Here is a 23,321-nt window from a genome sequence, read left to right as displayed (position 1 = left end):
ATTGCAATAAGGTGAAAATGCCTAAATGGTCATTCCCCGAAATGATTAACAATTAAGATGCAACCAGGGGTCCCGCAACAAATGATATAAGCTTAACTACAAAATCGTCAGCTCAACGCCATCAGTGCTTAGGGGAAAAGAATAGAGTCCTAATTCTTCTGAACAAAGCAATGGAAAATGTTCACCGCTCTTCGATTGCAAGTCATGAGATGTGCGTCGTTAGATTCTGGATGCCTTGGAGGAGGTCGGCGAGATATTTTTAATGCGCATTTCATATGAGGCGTACTCAATTTGCGGTCGGACTAGAGTTAAATAAGCTAGTTAATTAAGGCGGGCAGCTATTAAGTTTCAACGTCGATGAGCTAGTTTAAATACAGCGGTTAAGGGGCGCGAAGAGCGAGAGCGCGACGTAAACTGCGCTTTGCGAACACGTCATATATGCGCTCAAGCTGCGATTGCACTATGGAATCTTTATGGTTGCGTCGGCGACGAGGCCTCTGAGACTGCACCATCTCGGAGGCCTCACTAATGAATTCGCTTGGTAGGGGGCTATCTAGGAGTAGCTACGAACAGACGACGGCAGCCAGGGAAGTGACTTCGGGTCGCGGTGCTTGCGAACGAAACTTCGAACGGTCCCCGACAACTGGATCACGTGACTCTGACGTGTTCTTCTGTCAGGGCTAGTCAGCCCGGAAGCCGCATACGGTTTGCGCACAGTCCGAGACTGCATAATCGAAGAGGCCCAATGACGCTTTGTGGCTGAGCACGCGATCGCGTGAACGGGTCATGGCTGCGGCGGCCGTATTCCGTTGGCGGCGGCATGCAGAAATTGTGGTATACTTTGATTTGGCTGACGCGGTACAGAGCCCCAGACAGTCAGAATTGAACTGTGAGCCCATGTTTTTTTAACGGAGTCTCTTATAGTTACTGAACATTCGTAGTATTACGTCAGACTATGGATATTAGCATTAAAGGAGTTCTCGCACGTGTTTTCGAAGCTTTAGTAGCACTAACACACGCTTATCGTGTGTTAGTGCTACTAATAGATTTACGAGATGGCTTTAATTTGATACTGTGTTTGGTCTCGGAATGCAAGACATGGCGTCATCGACATCCACCAGGAATAGTCTCAGCAGCAGCTTCGCTGTATCTAATGTTTATTTAGAAAGGTCTTGTCACAACGATGTGATGGCGAGCAGGTGATCTCTTCGATCGGTCGCGACGCCAGCGTCCGTGGCCATCCTGTAGAAGCAGCTACTACGATCGGAGAGCAGAGAGGCGGGCGTGTCGTACTCCCTCACTCTTCCGTCATCCATGACGAGTATTCTGAAAGCAATGGCGATATACCATATCTTCTTTGTTCAGGCAAGCCCGCGGCAATACAAGTCAGAACACTTTCATTCAAGAAATTGCGGTTATACAGCCTGTTATGCAAACTCCGTTTCAGAAGATCTCCTTACTAATGTACAGGTTATTTTAAGGGGAAAAAAAAGAATAAAGCGCTGTTGAGGTCAAATACGTACAAAAACCTACGTTTGTATTTACTAACCTTAAGATATTGCGTCTACCTGCGCGTTCATTCCGCTCAATGTTTTCGACGATGCATTTCTCAGCTTGCGCCCTTTATTGCCTGGTTCGTCTTAACCGTTCGTTTTTGACGTGCAGCGAAGTCGGTCCACGTTCATATAGAGCAGTTCGCTTCCCAAACGGTGCAGTGTGCTTATGGCAGTAGTTAGATTGTCATTCTCTCTCTCTCTATTTTTTTTTTTGTTGACGAGAAAGCCAAACTACTTATTGAATGTTGTGTAACTGAACTGGAAGAGGAACCCTGTCGATAATGTTAAGCGAGAACAAAGCAGCCATAAGCGCAAGAAGTGAACAAACGTATTTATTCAAATTATGTAGTACAATCGCCCTTATAACTGTCAATGTGACATCGCCAAAATATGCAATATTGCTTCGAGTAACCCAAAATTCCAAGAGAAGAGCGCCTTCGACACCAGTCTCGGGTTAAACGTACCCTATAACTATCAGTAGCACCGATGCTATAGGTGCACGCAGATCTAAAGAAAAAATAACCATAGCATCCCAGACCCCCACCCCTTTGCACTGCTGTTACCATTACTTAATATCGTATTGCCCAGACGCTCTTGCACACTGAGTCAACGAACATTGCGCGCCTCTCCGGGATAGTTGGTTTAACATGAATGTATGTTGAAGCTAAAGACAGCGCTAAAACGACGACGAGCAGAAGGGAAAACAAACACCACAGCGCTGTGGTTTATGTACGTATAAACCTGTACGTTTATGGAAGTTACAGCGTGCTTAGAATGTAATAGTGAGGCGAGCGATATTGCCCGTATACCTGTCGTAGTCGAGCACGGTGTGTATCCGGTGTGCTATGGCGATCAGCGTGCTGTTCCCGAAGGCCTCCCTGAGCGTCGTCTGGATGAGGCGGTCCGTGTCGCCGTCCATCTGCGAGGTGGCCTCGTCCAGCAGCAGCACCTTAGAGCCACGCAGCAGGGCGCGGGCGAGACACACCAGCTGCCGCTGACCGACGCTGCGAGAGAGACAGCATTGACACGCGTCATTGTTTCACTTTTTATAGCGTGAGCTGTAACGGGTTCATTCCAAAGGCCATTTTTGTTAGCGATGCTGTCCGCCGCCGCTGCCGCCGCCGTTGTCCGTCGCAGCTATCGCCAAGAAATGAGAGAGAGAGAGAGAGAGAGAGATAGAGAGAGAGAACACAGTTACCGCCGGGATCGAACCCGAGCCAGCTGCGTTGGACTCTGCTACTGTACCACTGAGCGGCGCCAGCGCTTGCTAGCTTGCAGCGGAAACAAGCCCTATACAGGCGTCCTAGCGCGCGAAGAGACACGATAATGATAACCATGATGATGATGATGATGATGATGATGATGATGATTTAATAGCACCTCCTTTGAAATGGGGCGGTGACAAAGAGTCACTGTCCTGCTTGATTTAATCAGGTATGCTACACATGTTTTTTGTCTATAGCCTTTTTTTTTTTTTATGAATCTCCTTAAACTTTCTTTACCCCTTCAAATTCTACTTTGTACCTGTATGACTGTTACAGATGCGGTCGTATCAATCTCTTCCCTGCTTTTTTTTTTTCACCAATACTCTAAACGTCTCTTGCTTATTTCGACTGCTGACAGGTTGATGCTTCCGTCCACTTTAAATCCAAGCGCTTCTGGAAGGTGTACGTTACCTGCGGTTCTCACTGGGTGAATCCCTTCGCATTCCATTATAGGATGTGCTGAGTGGTCTCCAGATTTTTTCTGCAGCTTACACATGCCTCATCTAGTTCAGAATATTTGCTCCGGTATGTTTATGTCCTTAGGCCACCGGCTCGAAGCCTCCCCTCTGTGTTATCGTACAGATTTTCCCTTCTAATTTCTTTCTTCTCATTCTTGTAAATCTCCGTGGCCCTTTTTGTTTCCATACTTTGCATCGAATTCGCTGTCTCCGTTTCTCTCACTTTCTTTATGATGACTCCTGGTTGTCTATTTACACTTTCAATTAGCCTCAGCACATGCGTTGGCGGGCTAGTTGGTGCGAATTCCATAATTACTTTGTTTAGCGCAAAAAAAACGGACAAACAGTTTGCCAACTTTCATGACCTCTTAATCCATTCTGTGTCCACGCTTTTGAGGTACTGTGCACTTTTGCCGCCCATTTATTTTTATCCATGTCCCTGAGTATTTCATCAAAACTAATTTTGCTGTATGCTTCTCTGACTTCAAAAGAGGCCCAACCCATGTCACCCTGCACTGCCTCATTTGTGGTTTTCCCGTGGGCTTCCAAAGGCAACCGGCTACCGATCTTTGGTGAACGTCCAATCCCGACAAGATATGCGATTTTAAGCATAGAAGGGCATTTGCGAACGTTAGCGCTGGCACCATTGTTCCCTTCCAGATTCCACGCACCACCTCATATTTATTGTTGGCCCACAGTGATCTATGTTTCATTATTACTGCATTCCACTTCCCCTTTATTTGCAGATTATCTTGGAGCGTGCTTGAGTAAATCTTTCCTTTGTTTATGTATACGCTGAGGTATTTATACTGTTTGACTATGGGTATGACTTGCTGTTGTATCGATGCCACGTAGTTACTCGTCTCTTCATTAAAGATCATAATTTCAGATTTCCTTGTGCTAAATTTAAGGCCACACATATTGGCCAGTGTCTGTAAATCGCTTGCATTGTCCGCGTAGTAGCACTATGTCGTCCGCATACATCAGTGCGGGGACCTTCTGTTGCACCATTGGTCCATTATTCGTGTATGATAAATTAAATCCTAATTTACGGTTTTTCGGTTGTCTTTCTGTGCCCTTAACATAATGCGTGAACAACAATGGAGCCAAGGACATGCTTGCTTCAGTCCTTGGCCAATTTCTATCACGTCGTTACAATCTCGGCCTTCCCATACAATTTGTATTCACTTGTCTCTATATATCTCCCTCAGCAGCTCCACGAAATCGTCATCTATGCCTTTGTGCTTGAGAATATCTCATAATAACTCCCTGTCTGTGTTGTCGTAGGCTCCCTAATTTCTAGAGATGCTATCCATAAATATCTATTCTGAGCTACTGAAATCTCTATACACTGAGTTAGAACAAAAAGGTCACCAGCGCTTCGCCTGTCGAAAAAATGGGTGTAAGCGAAGCGTGTGGCAAGACGACGCTGTCGCAGGCGTTCCGCTTCGCTTGCCCTAAACTCAGGGTCGGCGGCTCTTCGCTGACGTTTCGCCTAGGCTTCGGAAGCCCTCATGCTAGAATAGGATGACAAGCTTGACAGGGGAAGGGCTGATGATTTTGTCTCTTTGGGTCCCACGTGTGACAAGGGCAGTTCAAGGGCGCGTTACAGGTCCCCGAGCCCTCAAGCGTATGTACCATTGAGCTTGGACCCTTTCTGCACTATCACCAGGATCGGCCCACTTTATGGCGTGACACCACCACCACCGACACTTGTGAGGCAATACAAGCTTCGCTTGAAAAAATGTCTTCTATGCGTCGGCCTGGTCTGAACCCATTCCGTAGTTCCTCCAGTACATCATTTGTTTTTGCCCATTTCGACAGTTCTAATGTTATGGCTTGCATTGCCATTCTATATATAAAGCACCGATGTTACTGTAACTGGCCTGTGCGAGCTCGTCCTATCCTTATCATCTTTGCCTTTGTAGATGAGGTTAATCTTTCATTCCATCCAACTAGAATTTTCTTTGTTTTAATTACGTGTTCAATAGCATTAGTCAGCAATGCCTTGCTCTTTGGACCAAGGTTTTCGATTAGCTATATTGGGATTTCATCGGGTCCTGCGGCGGGTGTTATGAGGGACATTTTCTCCTACTTACTGCAAGCACTGCCCTTTCAATTGCATGTCCTCTTGCAATTGCCCCGCCTTTCAACATCTGGCACCGTGCACACTGCGATTTGTACTTCCTTTGAAACATTCCGCAGGTCAGTGACCCCTTTGGCTATTTGCTTCGCAATCACTGCCCCTCGGCATTGCAGTACCTCAATCACTCCGCCCATTATCACCACTAGGTGCCGCTCCTACACTGTGCCCCACATGCGTTCCTTGGCTTTGGCTATTACCTCCTTAAACGGTTATCCCGAAAGCGCGCTAACCTGCACTCGCTCGCCAGCTCCTACCCTCTCTATTATCATCGGTTGTACTTTTTGCATCTTTGAATCGTCAGCAAAAACATTTCGACGCTTTTCTTCCTCCTCGTCCCCGACCGCTGCACCTGGAGCCGCGATGCCCCTCCCCCCCCCCCCCCCCCCGCCCCCTTGTCTCATCCCCACCCTTTGCTTTGTCGCCTTCCACGGCAGGCACGTCAGAGGTAGCCCCTTCGTGGCCACCACTGACGCTTCCGCCACTGCTTTCCGGCGTGGTGGTTTCGGCTTCCATACCAGCTCTCACTTCGTTGCCAGCCCCGTTCACTGTTCTCGCATCGAAGCGTTCACCATTGCTTTGCGGAATGACGCCACTCAGCTTTATCTGTACGTTGGCTAGCTTTTCTTCCACCTACTTTTAATAGTGAAGCTGTTCTAGCTAACCGCAAAAAGCGCCGTCTGCCGCGCAAAACCTTGCTGAGTTGTAGCTGGGATGGAATGCCCGGAACCACTAATCCAAACCTCCGTATTACAATCAACGCGAACGCGAACTCCTCTCACACCCCACTACTCGGTTGATCTACTTTTTTCCTACACCGCCATTGGTTGGCGCGCTTCACGCTCCCCACCTCCAAAGCGAGTATTGGACGGCGCTACTTACGTCAACCCCCCTCCGCGTTCTCATTTTCATCTGCACCCTCTCGCAGCATTCTCACAGGGGGAAAGGGGCCACTTCAACCCCTTTCCCCCTGTTGAGCTCTTCTTGCCCTCTCCTCTCCTGCTAGGTCACGTGGCCTCCTTTTTAGCGAACTCCGACAACGACGGCACGTGCAGGGTCCGCTAAACAGCTTCGCTGTAAAATCAATGGCGTGCTCCTCTAACGCTTTTACGTTCCCTTCTTCACACGTCGTGACGCCAACAGCGTCATGCACGTGACGTCACCAGGGTAAAAGCTGTGGGTTGGTTCATCCGTGAAGAACGTGAGTTCCGATCCGTCTGCGAGCACACCTTTGTTTGCGACTTAGCCGCGTCAGTCGCACGCACGTTCCTCCACGTCGTCTCGTATACCTGTCGTGCGCAAATAACTGATTTTACTTCGTACCCGCCGCGGTGGCTTAGTGGCTGTGGCGTTGCGCTGCTAAACACGAGGTCGCGGGTTCGATTGCCGGTTGCGGCGAGCGCATTTCGATGGGGGCGAAATAAAGAGAAGCTTGTGTACATAGATTTATGTCCACATTAAATAACCCCATGTGGTCAAAATGAATACGGAGTCGCCAGCTACGAGGTGCATCATAAATAATGATACCGTGGTTCTGGCACATAAAAAACCCGGAATTTAATTTTAATTAAATCTGAATTCGTACAGCGTGTCTTGCACTGCGTGTGCGGCGGCAGCAGCGTGTAGCTTAAAAGCGCGGAATTGTGGTAACCGTAAGTAGTTGGTGTTTTCAAACATGAAAAAAGGTCCAACTTGACGTTCGTGATTGACATTATATCCTCGTGTATGGTAGAGAAGTACGCGGCAAGAATGAGATGAGATCACCCGTGAGCGGAGTAGCAAAGGAAAGAAAGAAAGCGCTCACGTATCTGCGAGCTCAGAGTATAGATCAGAGTTCACGTAAGAAGCTTCAATGTATTAATGTATTAAAGCTTGCCAACCTTGGTGCGCAATGTCCGCACTTAACCGACCGCGCGCTGTGGCGGTTTCAATGGACGGACTGCGCAAGCATTGACAGCTCGAAGTGCACCAGCGTTTAGCAAAAAGAAGACATGTGGCCGGTTCTATTTTCGGCAAGTGACGCGACCTGTAGCCTTCCCAGCACTGAACTGGATTTACGAGACAAAACGTCAACTGGAATAGAATCAGTTGCAATGACACACCTGAGGTTTGTGCCCCCGTCAGCGGTCTCCATGTCCAGTCCGGCTGGGTGACCTTTAACGAGGAGTTCCAGGTGGACGTTGCGCAGCGCCTGCCACAGCTGGTCGTCGGAGTGTGAGCATGTCGGATCCAAGTTCATGCGCAACGTGCCTCGGACCAGGCTGGGGTCCTGTCGTTATGTTGGCAGCACCACCGTGAATAAAGTAGCAAGGGAAAGAATGGATGCAAAAAGAAACAGGGAGGTTTACGAGACATAGTCCTGCATCGCTACCCAGTTCTAAAGGGCGTTAGGAGACAAGAAAGCCGTGTGAACGGTGAGCTAGCGTACACGAAGCTGCACTGAAACTGTGTTCACTTCATAGACGTAAACTTCCAGTAACGCTCTTTGCGAACAAAACCAACAGCTTCGTCGGTTTCAGTGTCACCTGCGGAATGACGGTGATGGCGCGGCGCAGTCTTTTCAGTGGAACTTCCGCAATGTCGACGCCAGTCGATGAGGATGCGTCCTTGCGAAGCTCTCAGGATGCGCAAAATGGCGAGTACGAGAGAAGACTTGCCGGCCCCCGTCCGTCCTACGACGCCCACCTGAAAATAAGGTGCAGTTGACCATGTTATTCAAGCCCATGAATAGCTAAAGAATAGAGTTGGCGCCAGTGGCCTTGTCAATCATTTTTTGTGGGGGGGGGGGGGGGGAGGAGGAGGGCTGGGCAGGCCGCATACTAACATAACTTTTGCGGGGGGAGGGGGGAGGGAATGCGGCATGTGCCTGGTGGGCCACCCCCCGCCTATACCGATGGTTGGCGCCTGTTCTGTCCTTGTCCCTGTCTTATTCCTTGCTGTTCTTAAGCTTGAATCATGAACCACCGAATGTGCGGGTTCGGTTTCAGCAGAGTTTCTTTTATTGTTTCTCGCTTACCTACGCGCGTCGGTATTCGTTATTAATTTTATTGCCTCTGTGAAAAGACATCATCGCTATTTTTTAAGTCGTTGCATCCTTCCAGCGCCTGCGCGGTGCATCTCTCTATAGAACCACTCTAACGGAGATGTACTTGAGATCAAATTTAACTCAAAATTATACGCAGTCAAGTAACCATCATTTCTGACGACGTGTAATCGTTATTGCAATTGTTCTCCGACTCAGCAGTCACAAGAATTAAAGGCTGGGACAAATAATATACCGTATAGACACGTGTAAGGGCTGCACTTTTTTTTCCCCCACAATTTTGACGAGGTGCAGCCCTTACACGGGTCCGAACCTTTTGATCAAATTTTTTCCCGGATGCGAGTATGAAATCCGCCGTAATCGTCCATGCCTGCCGAACACCACAAAAGCGAATCTTATCTTTTTCATAATAGCTAACAAAGAAAAAATGGTGTCGCCGCAGCCAGCGACTTGTGCACCTCCGGGATCCCCGGATGTGCCATTCCATCATATGTCAACGAGCAGCTCACGCCACCTAGCAACTGCACGCGGAAGTACGGAGCACGCGAAAATTCGCTGATACGCTCGCCATCGGGGTACCGAACTTCGGGTGCTTCTCTGTTGGAAATTTCTTTTCCAAATTTTGGGCTGCCAAGTTGGGGTTGCGGCCCTTACACGGGTGGTCCTTTCATGGGTCTATACGATATTTATTTCTTTTTCTGTTGTTTTCTCGCAAGTATGTGTCGCAAGTGAACGTGTCATTTCGTTGACAGTACTATTCTTCGTACAAATTCTAATTCTTCTAATCAGTGAAAACGAGCAGCCGGAAGCTTGCTCTTTCGTAGACTAATTTACATGCAGTTTCACTTACGCTGAGCGCAAAGTGATCGTTCCACGTATGCTTAGGAGAACGAACGAAATTTTCAGCGGGATATGCACACTACAGGCCGGTAATTGGTGTCTTGACTTGTGATGCTGGGACGCAGCAGTTGCAGCAACGTGTCGAATGTACGCGGGCGCATTCGCTGGAAGCTAAACAGCAGGAAAAGAAAGCACAACACAAACCCTTTTTCCACCTGCCGTTCGTTGGATCCCAAAGGTGAACAGCGGGTGAACAGCTTTGCTTTAATATTATGCACCGAATCCCACGCAGTGCGAACTAGAAATTGGGCGCGTTAACTTAGCGCGCTCCGAACTCCAAAGGAGCACGCTCGAGTGCGCTCAAGTGCGACGCCCTCGGAGCTTAACGGCGATTTTCGCCGACTGCTTTCGGGTAAAGTCCCTTATAAGAAAAGTACCGCCATCCTTTGATCAACCTTTTCTCTCTCTCCTGTATCTCCGATTGGACGATGATAGCGCACGCTTTTCACTTCTTTATATTTTCTTGTTTTCCGCGTCAGAGCCATGTTGAAAGTCCTCTGCGCAGCTGCAGTCGCCGGCGGCGGCGGCGCGCGCCCGGCCTGAAAGCTTCAACGTGGACTTTCTAAGTGCGCCACCGTCGACTTGGCTTTCGCAAGCAATAAGTAAAGAAAAAAAAAATGTCACAGTTTCGCCCTAAGGGCGAAGCAATGAATGCGATAGCAACACAACAATGTCTTACGAAGTAAGGTGAGCGGCTTTGGTAGCAATATGAATTGTAGTAAACATGAGCTGAATAAGTAAGCAGGTGTGCTGCGGCGTAAGTAGACCGACATGAAGAGAGACTCGATGACCACGAGAAGGCGCGTGTGAAACGGTGGTGTTGATGAGAAGCGCTTCCCGTGGGCAGCGCGTGCGAAGAGACACACCTGTAGCGCTGCACTGCCGATCCGGGCGGCATTGCATGTGTAGCGTGCGTTGGAAAATGTGGCCCGACTATTACTAACTGTGGTGTGAGCGCGCACAAACAAAGATGAATAGATCACACTGAATGACTGCAGACAACGACTGTCAAAACGCTGGCAGCAAGCGCATATACGCCGCAGCGGGCGAAGGTACGTGCGGTCTATCGCTTCAACGGAAACTGAGCGGCGAATGCACAGCGCATAAAGGTCAGAGCCGTGTGGAGATAAGAGACGGTGCGAGCGAGCGACGAGCGCGGTTGTTGGCAGAGTAGAAATGCCCCCCCCCCCCCCCCCCCGCTCCCTCCGGCGCTCGCTTCCCGCTTCCTTGCTTGCGCGTGGAAGATTGAGTGCGTTCGCTCTCCGTGACAGCGTGCGTCCCCGCACGCTTCCGCTCGGGCATACGGCGCGCGGCAAGCGCTTTAGGAGAGGAGGCGGCGGAGGAAAGAGTAGATGGCGGTACTTTTTTTATATAGGAACTTTACTTTGGGGCGCACGAACGCGCCGTCTGGCGAATGTTATATTGCTTCCGCGACCGCTATCGCATTGCGCGCGCTTTTTGAAGATGGCGCCGCCGATAAGCACCCTCCTGCAGTTCTTGATAGACAATGAAGAGCTAGAAGAACTTGACGCGCGGCGACGGACACAGCAGCAGCGGCTTATGTATGCGATGCAAGCTGTTCGTGCTGTTCTCAGAGGTACCCTATCAGAGGATTTATTTCTGCTCCGCGGTATGCTGACTGATGACTCATTGCCGATCGTAAGAGGACAGAAAGCCTTATGATTCGAGGCATCCAGGATTATGTGATCAACGTTGTGCCCAGAGACACGGACACATAATTCAAAGAGCAGTGCCCCAACATCTTCCATGATAACATGAGGACGTGAAGTCATACACATGAACGTAGAGACGAGAAGGCGCCAAACTGCGACTGTTCGGTTACGTATCTGAGCGTCTGGCAAGTAATGATCGGGCCGTCATTTTCGGTTCGTGGTAAGCTCAAACCGCGCCAACACGCGAAGTTCCTGATCATGCCTTAGAGCAGACGCCCGGCTGCGCAGCGGCGGCAGGAACGAGTAGGCAAGGAGCACGGACTTGCATAAGTGGAAAGAGTCGGAAACACTTCATTTTTCCGGAAGCCGTAGCAGCGCGCGCTCTCGCGCACCATTTCCAAGGCGGAGCGCGTAGAGTGCGCTCCGTAATCACGCACCGGAAGTCGCTTTTTAGCCGTTATGTTTAAAAGAGCGCGCTCTGCTGACTAGAGCGCGCTCGAGCACCTTAACTTAACGCGCCCATTGCAACTTGCTCTCGATAATACTCGTTGTCATGCGCACAAAGTTCGGGCAGGAGGCGGCTTGCGTGGCCGGCCACTTTACGTGAGCGGAGGCACGGGCGCACCCACCAGCGTCGCGTTTTCTTCGGAGGCTTCCGCGCTGCCACAGCTGACACCACGGCAGAGCACATCAGCACAGGGACGACGTCTTCCTGTTCGCTCGAATCAAAATCCATGGCTGTTGCCGGAACGCGAAACCAATTTACACAGTGCCAGCGAAGTGCGCGCCAACTGCGTAGATTAATCCTAGAATTCTCGCTGAGAACGATAATCTCCGGATTGCGACTTGCCGGTCGCGCTCAGCCGGGCTTGCCGGTGTGAACATGGGTCGCCTTCGGTCGCTTTCTGGTCGCGAATCGCAAATGGTCGCGCGACCTCCTCAAGTCGCCGGTGTGAATGAGCCTTAAATGATACACCCAGCCCAAGCAAGATGGCTGCGCAAACTAGTCAATTCAAAATGTGGCAATGGAACTGCAGGGTCTACCAACATAAAAAGGTGCCCCTGCAGCAATTTATTTGATCCCACCTCGAGAAACCGCCTGTTATCCTACTCCAAGAAACGCTCACCCCCAACGTCACTTTGTCCGGGTATCGCTCGGAGATGAAGAGTAACAAGGGGGAGGGGTATGGCAGCCCTAGTTAGTAACAGGGCTACAGACATCAGCCACGATCCAAAGATGACTGGTAACAAGATTGAATACATCATGACGGAAATCATTCCAAACTCTTCACTTGGCAATCTGAACATCTTTATTCTCAATGTCTACAGCAGCCCTAAAGATCTGAAGCAAAGATTCGAGTCCCCCTTACCAAAGCAGTCACACTAGCTCGAGACTCGCCTTTAATCGTTGCCGGAGACTTTAACGCCCCCTACCACGCATGGGGTTACCCAACGCCTCCTATAAAGACAATGCCTGGAAAATGAGCCGCGAACTCGCTGCCCTACCCTCGGATTTTTCTCTCCCCCACCGGTAGGGAGGCGAGCGCCTCTGACGGGCGATCCTTGTAAACATACCGGCGCGCGGCGGCCGGGAGCCGAGCAGCTGGCTTGTCGCGAGCAGACGGCACTTTGCCGACTGCGCGTGGTCACCGCTGCTATATGCAGACGATGACACTCAAGTGGTTTCTTTATCGCATGTTCTGAGATCATGCGAGTCACCTTACGGGGATTTTTGTCGCTGGTAAGTTTGTTTTAGTACAAAAAGGAAATGTCGCAGTTTCACCCGAAAGGCGAAGTAGCAATTGCGATAGCAAATTGGTAGAGAGCTATTCGGAGTAGGGATAGTAGTTTTATCGGCTGCACAAACTTGGACACATTCGCTTTCTAACTGAATTGACAAGCAAACATGAATAGATCACACCGAATGACCGCAGACAACGACTGTCAAAACGCTGGCGCAGCCGCTGCAGTGGGCGAAGAATCGTGCGGTCTATAGCATCAACGGAAACTGAGCGGCGAATGCACAGCGCATACAAAGGTCAGAGCCGTGTGTAGATAAGAGACGGTGCGGGCGACCGCCACCACAGCCAGTGCAAGCGTATTTGTTGGCAGAGTAGAAGATGCTCAATTCAGCTCTTGAAGTGTGCAGAAAGATGCGCTCGTGAAGTTAACCTGTTACAATACGCCCCCCTCACATGTTGTGTTAAGCTTGCCGACGTTTGTCTAAATTTGGTGACGTGGGTAGTTTCATTGTTTCTTAACCTATTCAGTCAAAAGTAGTGAGTTGCGACCGCCAGATAGTTGCCTACTTTAGTTGTTTTCATGGGACAGCGTTGGCCGACGGGCTTGGCGTCCAACGAAAGGACGAGCACTCTACGCCCAAAGCGTTCGTCGGCCTCCAACGAAAGTATGTTCCGTGCAGCGATGCGATTTCGACACCCGTACGGCTGAACTTTTTCCTGCATCGCTTTCCGCGCTGAAAGCTCGAAACGCCCTTCAAGTCGAATGGCGGGGCATTTGAATACCATATACAGATCTAATGGCAGGCCTTCGAAAACAAATTTCGCGCCTTAGAAAGCAAAATGACGTCATTTCTGTTTTTAACGGATATGACGTCAAATAATCTTTTTTCCGCTGGAAGTGTTCCCTCCTCACACAGATGGCGCTAAGCCCCATGAACCGCAGATGAACCGCCATGTTTTGAACGTATGGGCTTCTAAGCTTCGCTACCAGGTATATTTACCTTGGTAGGTAGGCGAGTGCTCTCGCACGGCGCTTGGTCACAACACGCGGCAGGGAGCTCTCTAGGGGGAAAAAGAGCGACGTTCCAGGCATTGTCTATTTAGGAGGCGTTGGGGTTACCCCTACAATACGAACAAAGAGGAGAGTCTATGGCGCGAAGCGACAGACCTAGAGTTAACGCTGATCACGGACCCAGCATTCCCAACTAGATGCGGCACATGGACATGTAGAGACACGACTCCCGACCTCACTTTTGTTCGCAACACTACGGAACCCACCTAAGCTGACTTGAAAAAAGACTTGGGTAGTGATCATAATATATTAACGATCAACTTACAGATTAGGCAGAAGAGACTACGCAAATTTCCGGTCGTAGATTGGGACGAATTTCGTAAAATCAGAAAGAAAAGTGTGATTGGAGAAGTCAAGTCTAAGCTTGGAACAATGGACCGCACAACTAAGGGAGGACGTCGGCGCCGCAACTAAAGATGTGTTAACGGATCTCCCGATCGACAAGATAGACAGCTGATTGGCGCACCTCATAGAAGCGATAGAATCCCTACTCAACCGATGGAAGGGTCAGAGACTCAACCTTATGCTGAGAAATAAAATTGCCAAAACCAATCGAGCGATAGAGGAGCACTGCAAGACCCTCTCTAGGCAACAGTGGGATGAGGTTTGCAACTCTATAGGTGGCCGAATGAGAAAAAGGGGAACCTGGCATCTAATGAAGCACATACTAGACGAAACCAATACAAAATCAAATCAACGCTACGCGTTAAGCGAAATATTGCACGTAGCACAGAATGCCTCGTCCAAGTCAGAGATAGATCATTTATTTGAAAGAAGGCAGAAAGGTCGGCCTGAGCTAGCACGTTCTAACCTGCTACTCTGCACAGGGGGAGGGGGAACGGGGGGACCTAAAGGTGTGATGAGGGATGATGATGACATAGACAGAGGGATGCAAGTCAGAAGTTACTGCACAGCTAGTGAATAGGTACCTATCCGTCGAGGAGACGCAGCAGCTACCTCCTCGATTGCAATATACGGGAACTCGCAGCCCAACTTTAGATGCTGAGTTCACAGTGGGAGAGGTCAGGGCGGTTTTACACGACCTCAATGGAAGATCAGCCCCCGGTACCGACAGTATAATAAACAAGGTGCTCCGCAATTTCAATTTGGATGACGACTCGATAGAGTACTTGACACAACTAATTAATGAGACGTGGAATTGCGGTGGCGTTTCTGGCGAATGGAAGACTGCCAACGTCATTTTAATCCCTAAACCGGGCAAGCCCCCTGGCCTCGAGAATCTACGACCGACCTCACGCACATCGTGCGTGGGAAAGGTTACTGAACGTGCAATACTGAATCGATTATCTCGGTACCTGGAAGAGCACAAGGTTTACCCTCACGCGATGATCGGCTTGAGACCTGGTCTATCTACGCAAGATGCCATGCTTCTACTCAAGAACCAAATAATCAGCCATAATACTAGGGACACGAGAGCAATACTGGGACTAGACATGGAGAAAGCCTTTGATAATATCTTCCATACGTTTATATACTCAAAACCATTTTGAACCTCGGTCTGGGTAGTCACTTTCATCAATACGCCGAAGCCTTTCTCAGTGAAAGGATGGTCACGCTCAAGGCTGGGGACATCAGATACAATGAAGCTGGGCCACCCAGGCACACTCCCAAAGAGCGGTCATCTCGCCCACTCTCTTTAATGTCTCCATGATAGGTCTCGCTAGAAGACATCGAAAGCATAGAATACGCTATTTACGCGGATGACGTCAGATATGGTGTACTGGAGGCAGCGACGGAGAAATAGAACAAAAACTACAAGAAACCGTAAACGGCACTTAAGAGTACGTCATCCCAACGGGACTCCAATGCTCACCCAATAGATCGGAACTACTACTATACAATCCTAAGAGAAGAGGCCGCAAACCCAGGGTATGGATTCCTCCTGGGGAAAACGATATAACGCTCTACACCAGGTGCGGACGCGTCATCTCAAGGGTAGAATCCATCCGAGTCCTGGGCTTGGTGATAGAAGCCAACGGGTCCAATAATCAAACCATTCTACGTGTCGCTAAAAACGTTGACAACGTAATCAGGCTCATCAAAAGAGGAACTAACCGCCCAGATGGGATTGGAGAAGACATCGTCAGACTGTTTCAAGCCTCTGTGCTATGTCACTTCGCCTACGTAACATCCATGCACGAGGGGCAGAGATACGAAAGGGACAAACTCAATGCATTGTCAAGGAAGGTAATCAAAGTAGCTCTTGGGCTACCTATGTACACGGAAACTGAAAGACTCATGCAACTAGGTATGCACGATACACTGGAGGAAATAGCCGAGACACAAGAAAGAGCCCAGTTCATTAGGCTTTCTACCACGCGATCAGGAAGACGCATCCTCAAACGGATTGGTATACTAATTACAGCAATAGATAATAACCATAAAGAAATTTCCAAAGATCTGCGGGAGAATAACAGTCATGCCTGTTCCAAGGAAAGTTCACCCCATTTACAATGTGGCCGGAAAGCAAGCCAGAGCCAAAGTCCTACTAGACAAAGCTAAACATCAGCCTGAAGAATGCTCGTTCGTTGATGCGGCTTTCATGTACAATAGACGAGCCTTCACAGTGGTCCTTCTGTACGGCAAAGGTGAAGACGTCAACTCGGCTTCCACGTACACCACACAAGCAGAAATTTCAGAACAAGTAGCCATGGTATTGGCACTTTTAGACCCATAGAGATCCGGGATCCACTGCGATTCTAGGGCAGCCGTCCGAAAATTTGCCAAATGAGTCATCTCTAGACAGGCCCTGGCAATTCTCGACGGAAAGGTCGTCAGACCCCACACGATAATCTGGTTTCCTGCTAATATGGGAGAAATAAGCGGTGCTCGCGCAAACCTCAACGAATCTGCCCACAATGCTGCACGTGGACTTGCCAACCGTGCAGCCTCAAGGCAAGAAGATGCTGAGGTTCCTGATTGCAGGGACCATCTCCTCACGTACAACGAGCTAACCAAGCACTTAATTCTACCTAGGACGCAGGGTCTTCCCCCTCGGCACAGTAAACTAAATAGAGCTCAGGCCATTACACTAAGGCTCTTACAAACAAGAACCTATCTGAACCTGCTATTAATCGACAAGATCTATCCGGAGTTCTCTACTCCTGCACTATGTGATAAATGTAACGACTGCACAGATCTTAGTCATATGCTCTGGCGTTGCTCCGCATTACGCAGCGACAAGGACAACAGTGAAGAGCGGTGGGACGCAGCTCTATGCAGTCTCACATTAGATGAACAGCTATGGGTAGTCCAATGGGCCCGCGTAGCGGCCCAAAGACTAGGCTTATCGGTCCCAACGTGGGAGCGGCCCGCTTCGGGCTTAGCGTGACCTAATGGACCTCAATAAAGTCCGTCCGTCCGTACGTGTATAGTCTTGATCCAAAGAGAATGCAAGAGCTTGCAGACCAAGCGCTTACCTTTTGCGTAGGCTGCACAGTAAAAGTGACCTCGTTCAGAACGTTCTGTGCGATGCCAGGTCGGTACGAAGCGGAGTAGTCCTGAAACGCGACTCCGCCTTCCGACGGCCAATCCTCGGACAAGGCCAGGCAGCCCAACGCTGGCTTTTCTCCTCCAGGAGTCCGGTCGACATCAATCTGCGCATTGGAAAATATAGCTGCAACACGACTTATTTTCGTTACCGTTTTTGTTTCTAAGTGCGACAGCCAGAGGAACGTAAACGATGATGCACCTCAGGTGGCAGCTCCGTGTACTCCAGGCAACGCTCGAAGGCTACCATTATCTGGAGCGTGCCGAACAGCGCCAGGCAAAGGCTCATCAGCGCCAGCGGAATCTGTGAAAGTGTTGGTTTGAAAGCAGTGTATTTTTTAACGAAGTGAGAATTTTATAGTACGTGCTCTTTAACGACAAAGGTCAAGGAAGAATACAGAAACAAAATTCCTACTCGAGTTTCTTGCAATGAGCCCAACGTTTTTCTCATTAACTGCTGCTTACAAAAGTCACTGTTTTGTAAGCAGCATGTGATTCTGCAGACTTCTTAATTCATAATCGTAGTGGTGCGAAATATGGCCACAGTTTGCGCCGCTGGAGGCAGGTTATGTTTGCACTGGGCAGCACGCTCCTAAAATTAACCACCGATCGCCTAAACTCAGCGTGATGACAGCGCATGAGTATTTGTGAAATTTCTGGGACAGCCATATTTATCTGCGGCACTATCTCTACAAGTTATCCAATTATACAGCATTTCAGGTACTCACATTTCTGAAAATAGTTTTGTTAGCTTGTTTAGCTTTTTTCTCGAAGTAGGATATTTCCGGTAAAACATTATGATTTCTACAGAAATTATTGCATCCAAACGGGTTAACGTGCCCCTTTCTAAAATACTGCGAAAAACACCGGCAACCTTTTTTTTTAAACGTTACTTTGCACTTCGGCATTCAGACCTTTCTACATGCCGTTGTGAAGCCCTGTCTCCCGCATAAAATTTAAAATTATTGCGGCAACATAGTCCATGAGCTCAGTTCATCAAGTCTGGCAGCCGGCTATGAGATAGATACCCACGAAATCCAGGTGACGTCTACGGACGGTTTTAAGCTGGGGTCGATCGTGTTCACAGAAGGTGATCTGCCTCTCGCAATGGGCGCAGGACACAACGGGCAGCTCGAGGAGGCGTCAGTATATCCTGACTGCGTGCAGATGGATTGGGTCAGAGCCTCACTCACGCGAACTCTTCGGTGTGTGGCTGTCACACCACACAGACAGTTAAAAGACAATGTAGGTCTAACCATCGCATAGTCACGAAGTGACAAGAAAGGGAGTGTTACTAGATAACGGGTGAAATTCGCTGGAAAAAGTGTCGCATATATGTAGAGACAGCATTTATTAGTATATATACTGTAACTTCGGAAAGTTGGTAGGCTTTTCTCTTCCGTTGATAGTACGTGAATGTTGTGTTGTTTAGTTATTTCCGTTCACTGTTTTGCGTCGCGCTGTGGTTGCAAGACGCGTGCTTAACTGAGGTTGATGTTGAGCCTTGTTGGGATAACACTGTAGCACGTATTTAGCGCTAGAAACGACAGACGAAACGAAAGGACAGAGGACGTTCCCGAAGACTCCAGCGCTTAGTACATGTTACGGGATGTGAGGATTGAGTTCGCTGGCAAAACGAACACACGTGGTATTCGGAGGCACGCGAAAACCGTCGTGCTTACCCGATAGCGTGCTGCTCGAGCACACGGACGGGCAGGGCGTCGAGTTGTCATCAGGCCACCCGAGACTCATCTACGTGACATTGCCCTTTCCCGTGAAGTTCTCTGAGAAGTTCTTTTCTGAGAAGCTTTCTGGGTGACATTACCCTTTTCTGAAGTCCACACCACTATCACTGTCTGTGCAATTCTTGTCACACCTCAACTATACTCTCAGCCACACCGGTCGCTCAGTGCCTGTAACGTAGGTCTACCGAGCACGATGTGGCGAGTTAGCACCCTACTATCTATCGGTCGGCCGCATTCTTGCAGTCACAGAAGACAAAAATGGTCGAATACTTGCCGTCAAAATTAACCTGAATCTCTCAGCTAACCCATCTCTAATTGCGCACATTTTGCTTTCGCTCAATAAGTGCTATCGATCGACCACTTACGCGTTTAATTAGTCTCCGTTAGTGAAGTGGCCATTCGCGTGACGTGTACGTCCGAGAAGCTCATAGATGACTATAATCTCTGGAACTAGCTGTCACAAGTAAAGCGTACCGCTTTGATTCGAACTACTGCAAATTCGTGGCCACAGCGTGAAAACTGGTGCCGAGTCACGCATCTTTCGGCTATGTAACTCATTAGCACTCATTAAAAGATGTCTCTCTTTCACTGGTACTCTCACCGACGTGGCTGAGCTGAGGGCGAGTCCCTAAGCTGCTCGGGTCGGGCGTCGCCGTGCCCACGGTGTTGAAGAGCATCGCTGCGAGCATGACCACGAACCCGCCCGCGGCCATCAGGGAGTGCGTGAAACGGTAGCAGGCGCCGTAGGACGAATAACCGCGCAGGCACATGTCATCGAGACGGAAGAAGTGCCGCCGAAACCGGTCCAGGACGCCGTACGCTCGCACGCTGCTCAACGCCTCCAGAGTCTCGGTCATGTGCTGCAGCAGCTTCGAAGTGGACACGCTGTCGTAGAAGCGCGAACTCCGCGACGCTGTCACGGCCATGCTCTGCCAGGATCGGAAAGGCAAGAGTAGACGGCAACACAGTGCTACATTTAAACAGCCCGTGACGAGGATTTCCACATTTTGTGAAACCGCGGATGGCAGACAAACTACACTTACGTACGGAAAACAGAGTATACCTGTAGCTTTACCAGCATAAATTCAAACGCGAACGATTCCAAAACTATTCATTTCATCCGTCACTTTCTAGGTTCATCTGCACTTGTAAATGTGGCCTAATTAAGACTCCAAAACGTACACTTAGATCCATACTCCCTGCTTAAAAAACGCCTGTAGAACGATGAGACGCCGCACCTTAATGTGGTTACGCGTAACAGGCAGGCGTTTTTATCAGTTTTGTACTGTTCGCGTTTCAATTTAGGCTAATGCTACTTGGCCTTAAAGGTTCCTCGTAGAAAACACACACAGACAAACGAAACGAAAATACCCAGCCGCGCCCTTTTATTGATCTGTGTCTGTGTTCATTCCGCCTACATTTCCAAGTCTTATGCCTTTACCAACTCGGCCGACTTTCTGTAGTTCTTGTAGGTATGGGATAATTGTGACAGCCCCAAAGGGCTATCCCATGCAAGCGTGCCTTAGCTTTTACCTCCCCAAAAGAAGCGTTCGTCAAAGCTGGCTTCCCCACATGTAAAGCAGTTCTATGGAGAAGCCTTCCAGTGATTCATATTACTTTACGAGATATTTCCTGTATATTTGGAGTATTTATGTGTGCGTGTCCAACGAGCCCCGTTACCACGACAAGCGTTGTATATAAACAAAAGCTGGAAATTCCACATCGAACCTAAGCCGTGTCGAATTCAAAACGGTTCACAGGACAAGCACGTGAAATATTAAGCAATTTCAGTCTTATCTGCGTAAAAGCTTTGCGCACGCAAACGCGAGATTTCTACGTGCACTACGCGCGCCACTTGGGAAACATAGTTTCAGCTATGCAATATTTAGGCTGTAGCGCCATCTATACGAAATACATCAAACAAACAAACATTAGCAATATAGGTAGTCTAAAATCTGGCAGCGCCCGTGGCTTACCGAGCCCGCCGCCACGTCGCGGGGGCAATGTACAGCCTCAGCCTCCCTCGTTAAGCCTAAAACTCCTTTGCTGTGCAATACTTTGCTGTCGATGTATCATGACACAAATCTAAAGCAAATACTAGCATCAGTTGGGTACTAATGATCCAAGCAGTGAACAATGGCGACTTGATAGACTCGGAGCAGACGGCTTTCATTTGGGCGGGTGCGGATATCTTCTCACGAGAGCCGCACATAGAGCTCTTTCACGTACGTAGGGCGCTCTGATTTGGCGCGTGAACGTAAAACGCGGGAGGTTCTCTACGTTGTGCGCATGGCAATTTATCACGCACGTGTGCACAGTTCCTATGCACGTGAAAAACGCTCTAAATAACGAGACACACTATCAATTCCTCATCCCCTTTACTAGGACGGCTAGAGTCTACCTTTACTTGGCTGATAGCCAGCCAGATGTACTTTCGGTTAAGTTATTCGCCATTCCTTGTCTTTTCTCTCTCTCGCTCTATATATTGTCACCTGTAGATAGTGGGTCGAGGGCAAGAGTGGGTCGAGCCCAAACGACAACGAAAGCCGCGCGCTTATTCCCTGCTCGAGAGCCATCCCCGACGGACGCGTTTTCCAAGAGCCAGCTGCTTTGCGATTTATTAAAACCCAAGAGTACTTCTGAAGGCTCGTGACAAACTGGCGGAGGTGCTGGGTACACGCCCTCACGGATGTTGCAGACCCCTCCAAGGATCCACCTTACGAATACAGTGCCAGTCGACACTCCTGTGCACAGGGGCAGCTGCAGGATCATGACGTACGAGGACGCACGCCCGAAGAACGCGAAGCCATACGTACGCAAGTCCGGAAATGCTTGACGATGGCGTCATCGAACCTGCGAACAGCCCGTGGTCGTCTCCGGTCGTTCTTGTCAAAAAGAAAGACGGAATGCTACGCTTCTGCGTCGACTACCGGAAGCTTAACAAACGTCACTAAAAAGGACGTGTACCCGCTGCCGCGTATCGACGACTCGTTAGATAGACTACGGTGTGCCCACTATTTTGCTTCTCTCGATTTAAAGAACGGGTACTGGCAAATCGACGTAGTCGAACGAGACCGCGAGAAAACAGCCTTTGTTACTACATATCGTATATATATATATATATATATATATATATATATATATATATTATGTGGGCAAAATACGTGATGGAAGACGACGAGCCAGAATATTCGTACTGCACAGAAGGCTCTAGCTGACGCCCCCCCCCAGTGACAGAGCCGTGCAGGTAGCCGGAATGACACTTTGAGGAGTTGGGGTCGGAGCGGTCGAAACCGAAGTGTGTTTGATGACTGGGGAGGACCAACCGGCTCTGGCCTAATGGGTTTATCTGGTGACTGAGGGAGTGGGCTCTCAACCAAGGTGGGTTTGAGGCGATCGATCGAGACAGTGTCCTGTCTGCCGTCTAAGTCCACTGTGATATGTTTGTCGGCGCGATGGATGACGCGGTATGGACCGTTATAAGGGCGTTGCTGGGGTTTCTGTACTGAGTCACGGTGAACGAAAACGCAAGAGGACGTCGCCGGCTCTGCGGGAATATGCGATGTCATACGGTGCTGGCAGCGTGGTTCAGGAGCGCGAAGTGTTCGGATTGAAGCTCGCAGGCTGTTGATGTAGTCGGTCGGGTAAGGATGCGGCGACGAAACGGAAGGGCGGAAGAATTCCTCTGGAAGGCGTAATGGTGTTCCAAAACTATCCCGGCAGGCGTATTGCGCAGATCCTGCTTCAGTGTTACTCAGCATAACCAGTGGCAGTAATGTGGACCTGTGAGTGGCATCAGGCTGCGCTCTGAGCGAGGTCTTGATGGAGCGGTGAAAACGTTCAACAAGACAATGGACGATGCGGTGATATGCCGTGTTGTGTATGCGAGAAGGGCCCAGGAGGCTGAGCAGGTTATTGAATAGTGCCGATTCAAACTAGTGTCCTCTATCGTTTGTAATAGCAGATGGTATGCCGTATCGCGAAACCAAGTCCGCGACGAACGTGTTTGCGATGGTTTCAGTACAGATGTCGGGCAGAGGAAAAGCGTTTGGCCAGCGGGTAGAGCGATTTGGGCAGGTCAGGAGTGTTCCCGTTTGATGGCGGCCATGACCCCAAAATGCCACGGTGTATCTTGTCGAATCGTTCGGGTGGTGGCGTAAACGAGCCGGAAGGTACCCTTGTGTGTCGGTGACCCTTCGATTGTTGGCATACCA

The 23,321-nt window shown here is 49.4% G+C and overlaps 2 protein-coding genes across 3 annotated transcripts in view; both read right to left on the bottom strand.

Moving 5' to 3' along the window:
- LOC119466635 (ATP-binding cassette sub-family C member 2) overlaps positions 1 to 23,321 on the bottom strand; it is a 169,732-nt gene that overhangs the window by 102,322 nt on the left and 44,089 nt on the right.
- LOC119466634 (ATP-binding cassette sub-family C member 3-like) lies at positions 1,130 to 8,103 on the bottom strand. 2 transcript variants are annotated; one of them, XM_037727153.2, is made up of 4 exons: positions 7,948 to 8,103; positions 7,525 to 7,691; positions 2,366 to 2,560; positions 1,130 to 1,326 (listed from the first exon to the last, which is right to left on the bottom strand). In XM_037727153.2, exons 2-4 carry the CDS (start codon positions 7,659 to 7,661, stop codon positions 1,176 to 1,178), a joined length of 483 nt encoding a protein of 160 aa, XP_037583081.2. In that variant the 5' UTR covers positions 7,662 to 7,691; positions 7,948 to 8,103; the 3' UTR covers positions 1,130 to 1,175. The 2 variants fall into 2 exon arrangements, with proteins under 2 accessions (XP_037583081.2, XP_049513810.1); XM_049657853.1 differs by lacking the exon at positions 7,948 to 8,103 and having other exon boundaries at positions 7,525 to 7,743.

The sequence above is a fragment of the Dermacentor silvarum genome, chromosome 10, assembly GCF_013339745.2.
Source record: "Dermacentor silvarum isolate Dsil-2018 chromosome 10, BIME_Dsil_1.4, whole genome shotgun sequence".
NCBI lineage: Eukaryota > Metazoa > Arthropoda > Arachnida > Ixodida > Ixodidae > Dermacentor > Dermacentor silvarum.
This window is presented reverse-complemented; position numbering and strand designations above follow the sequence as displayed.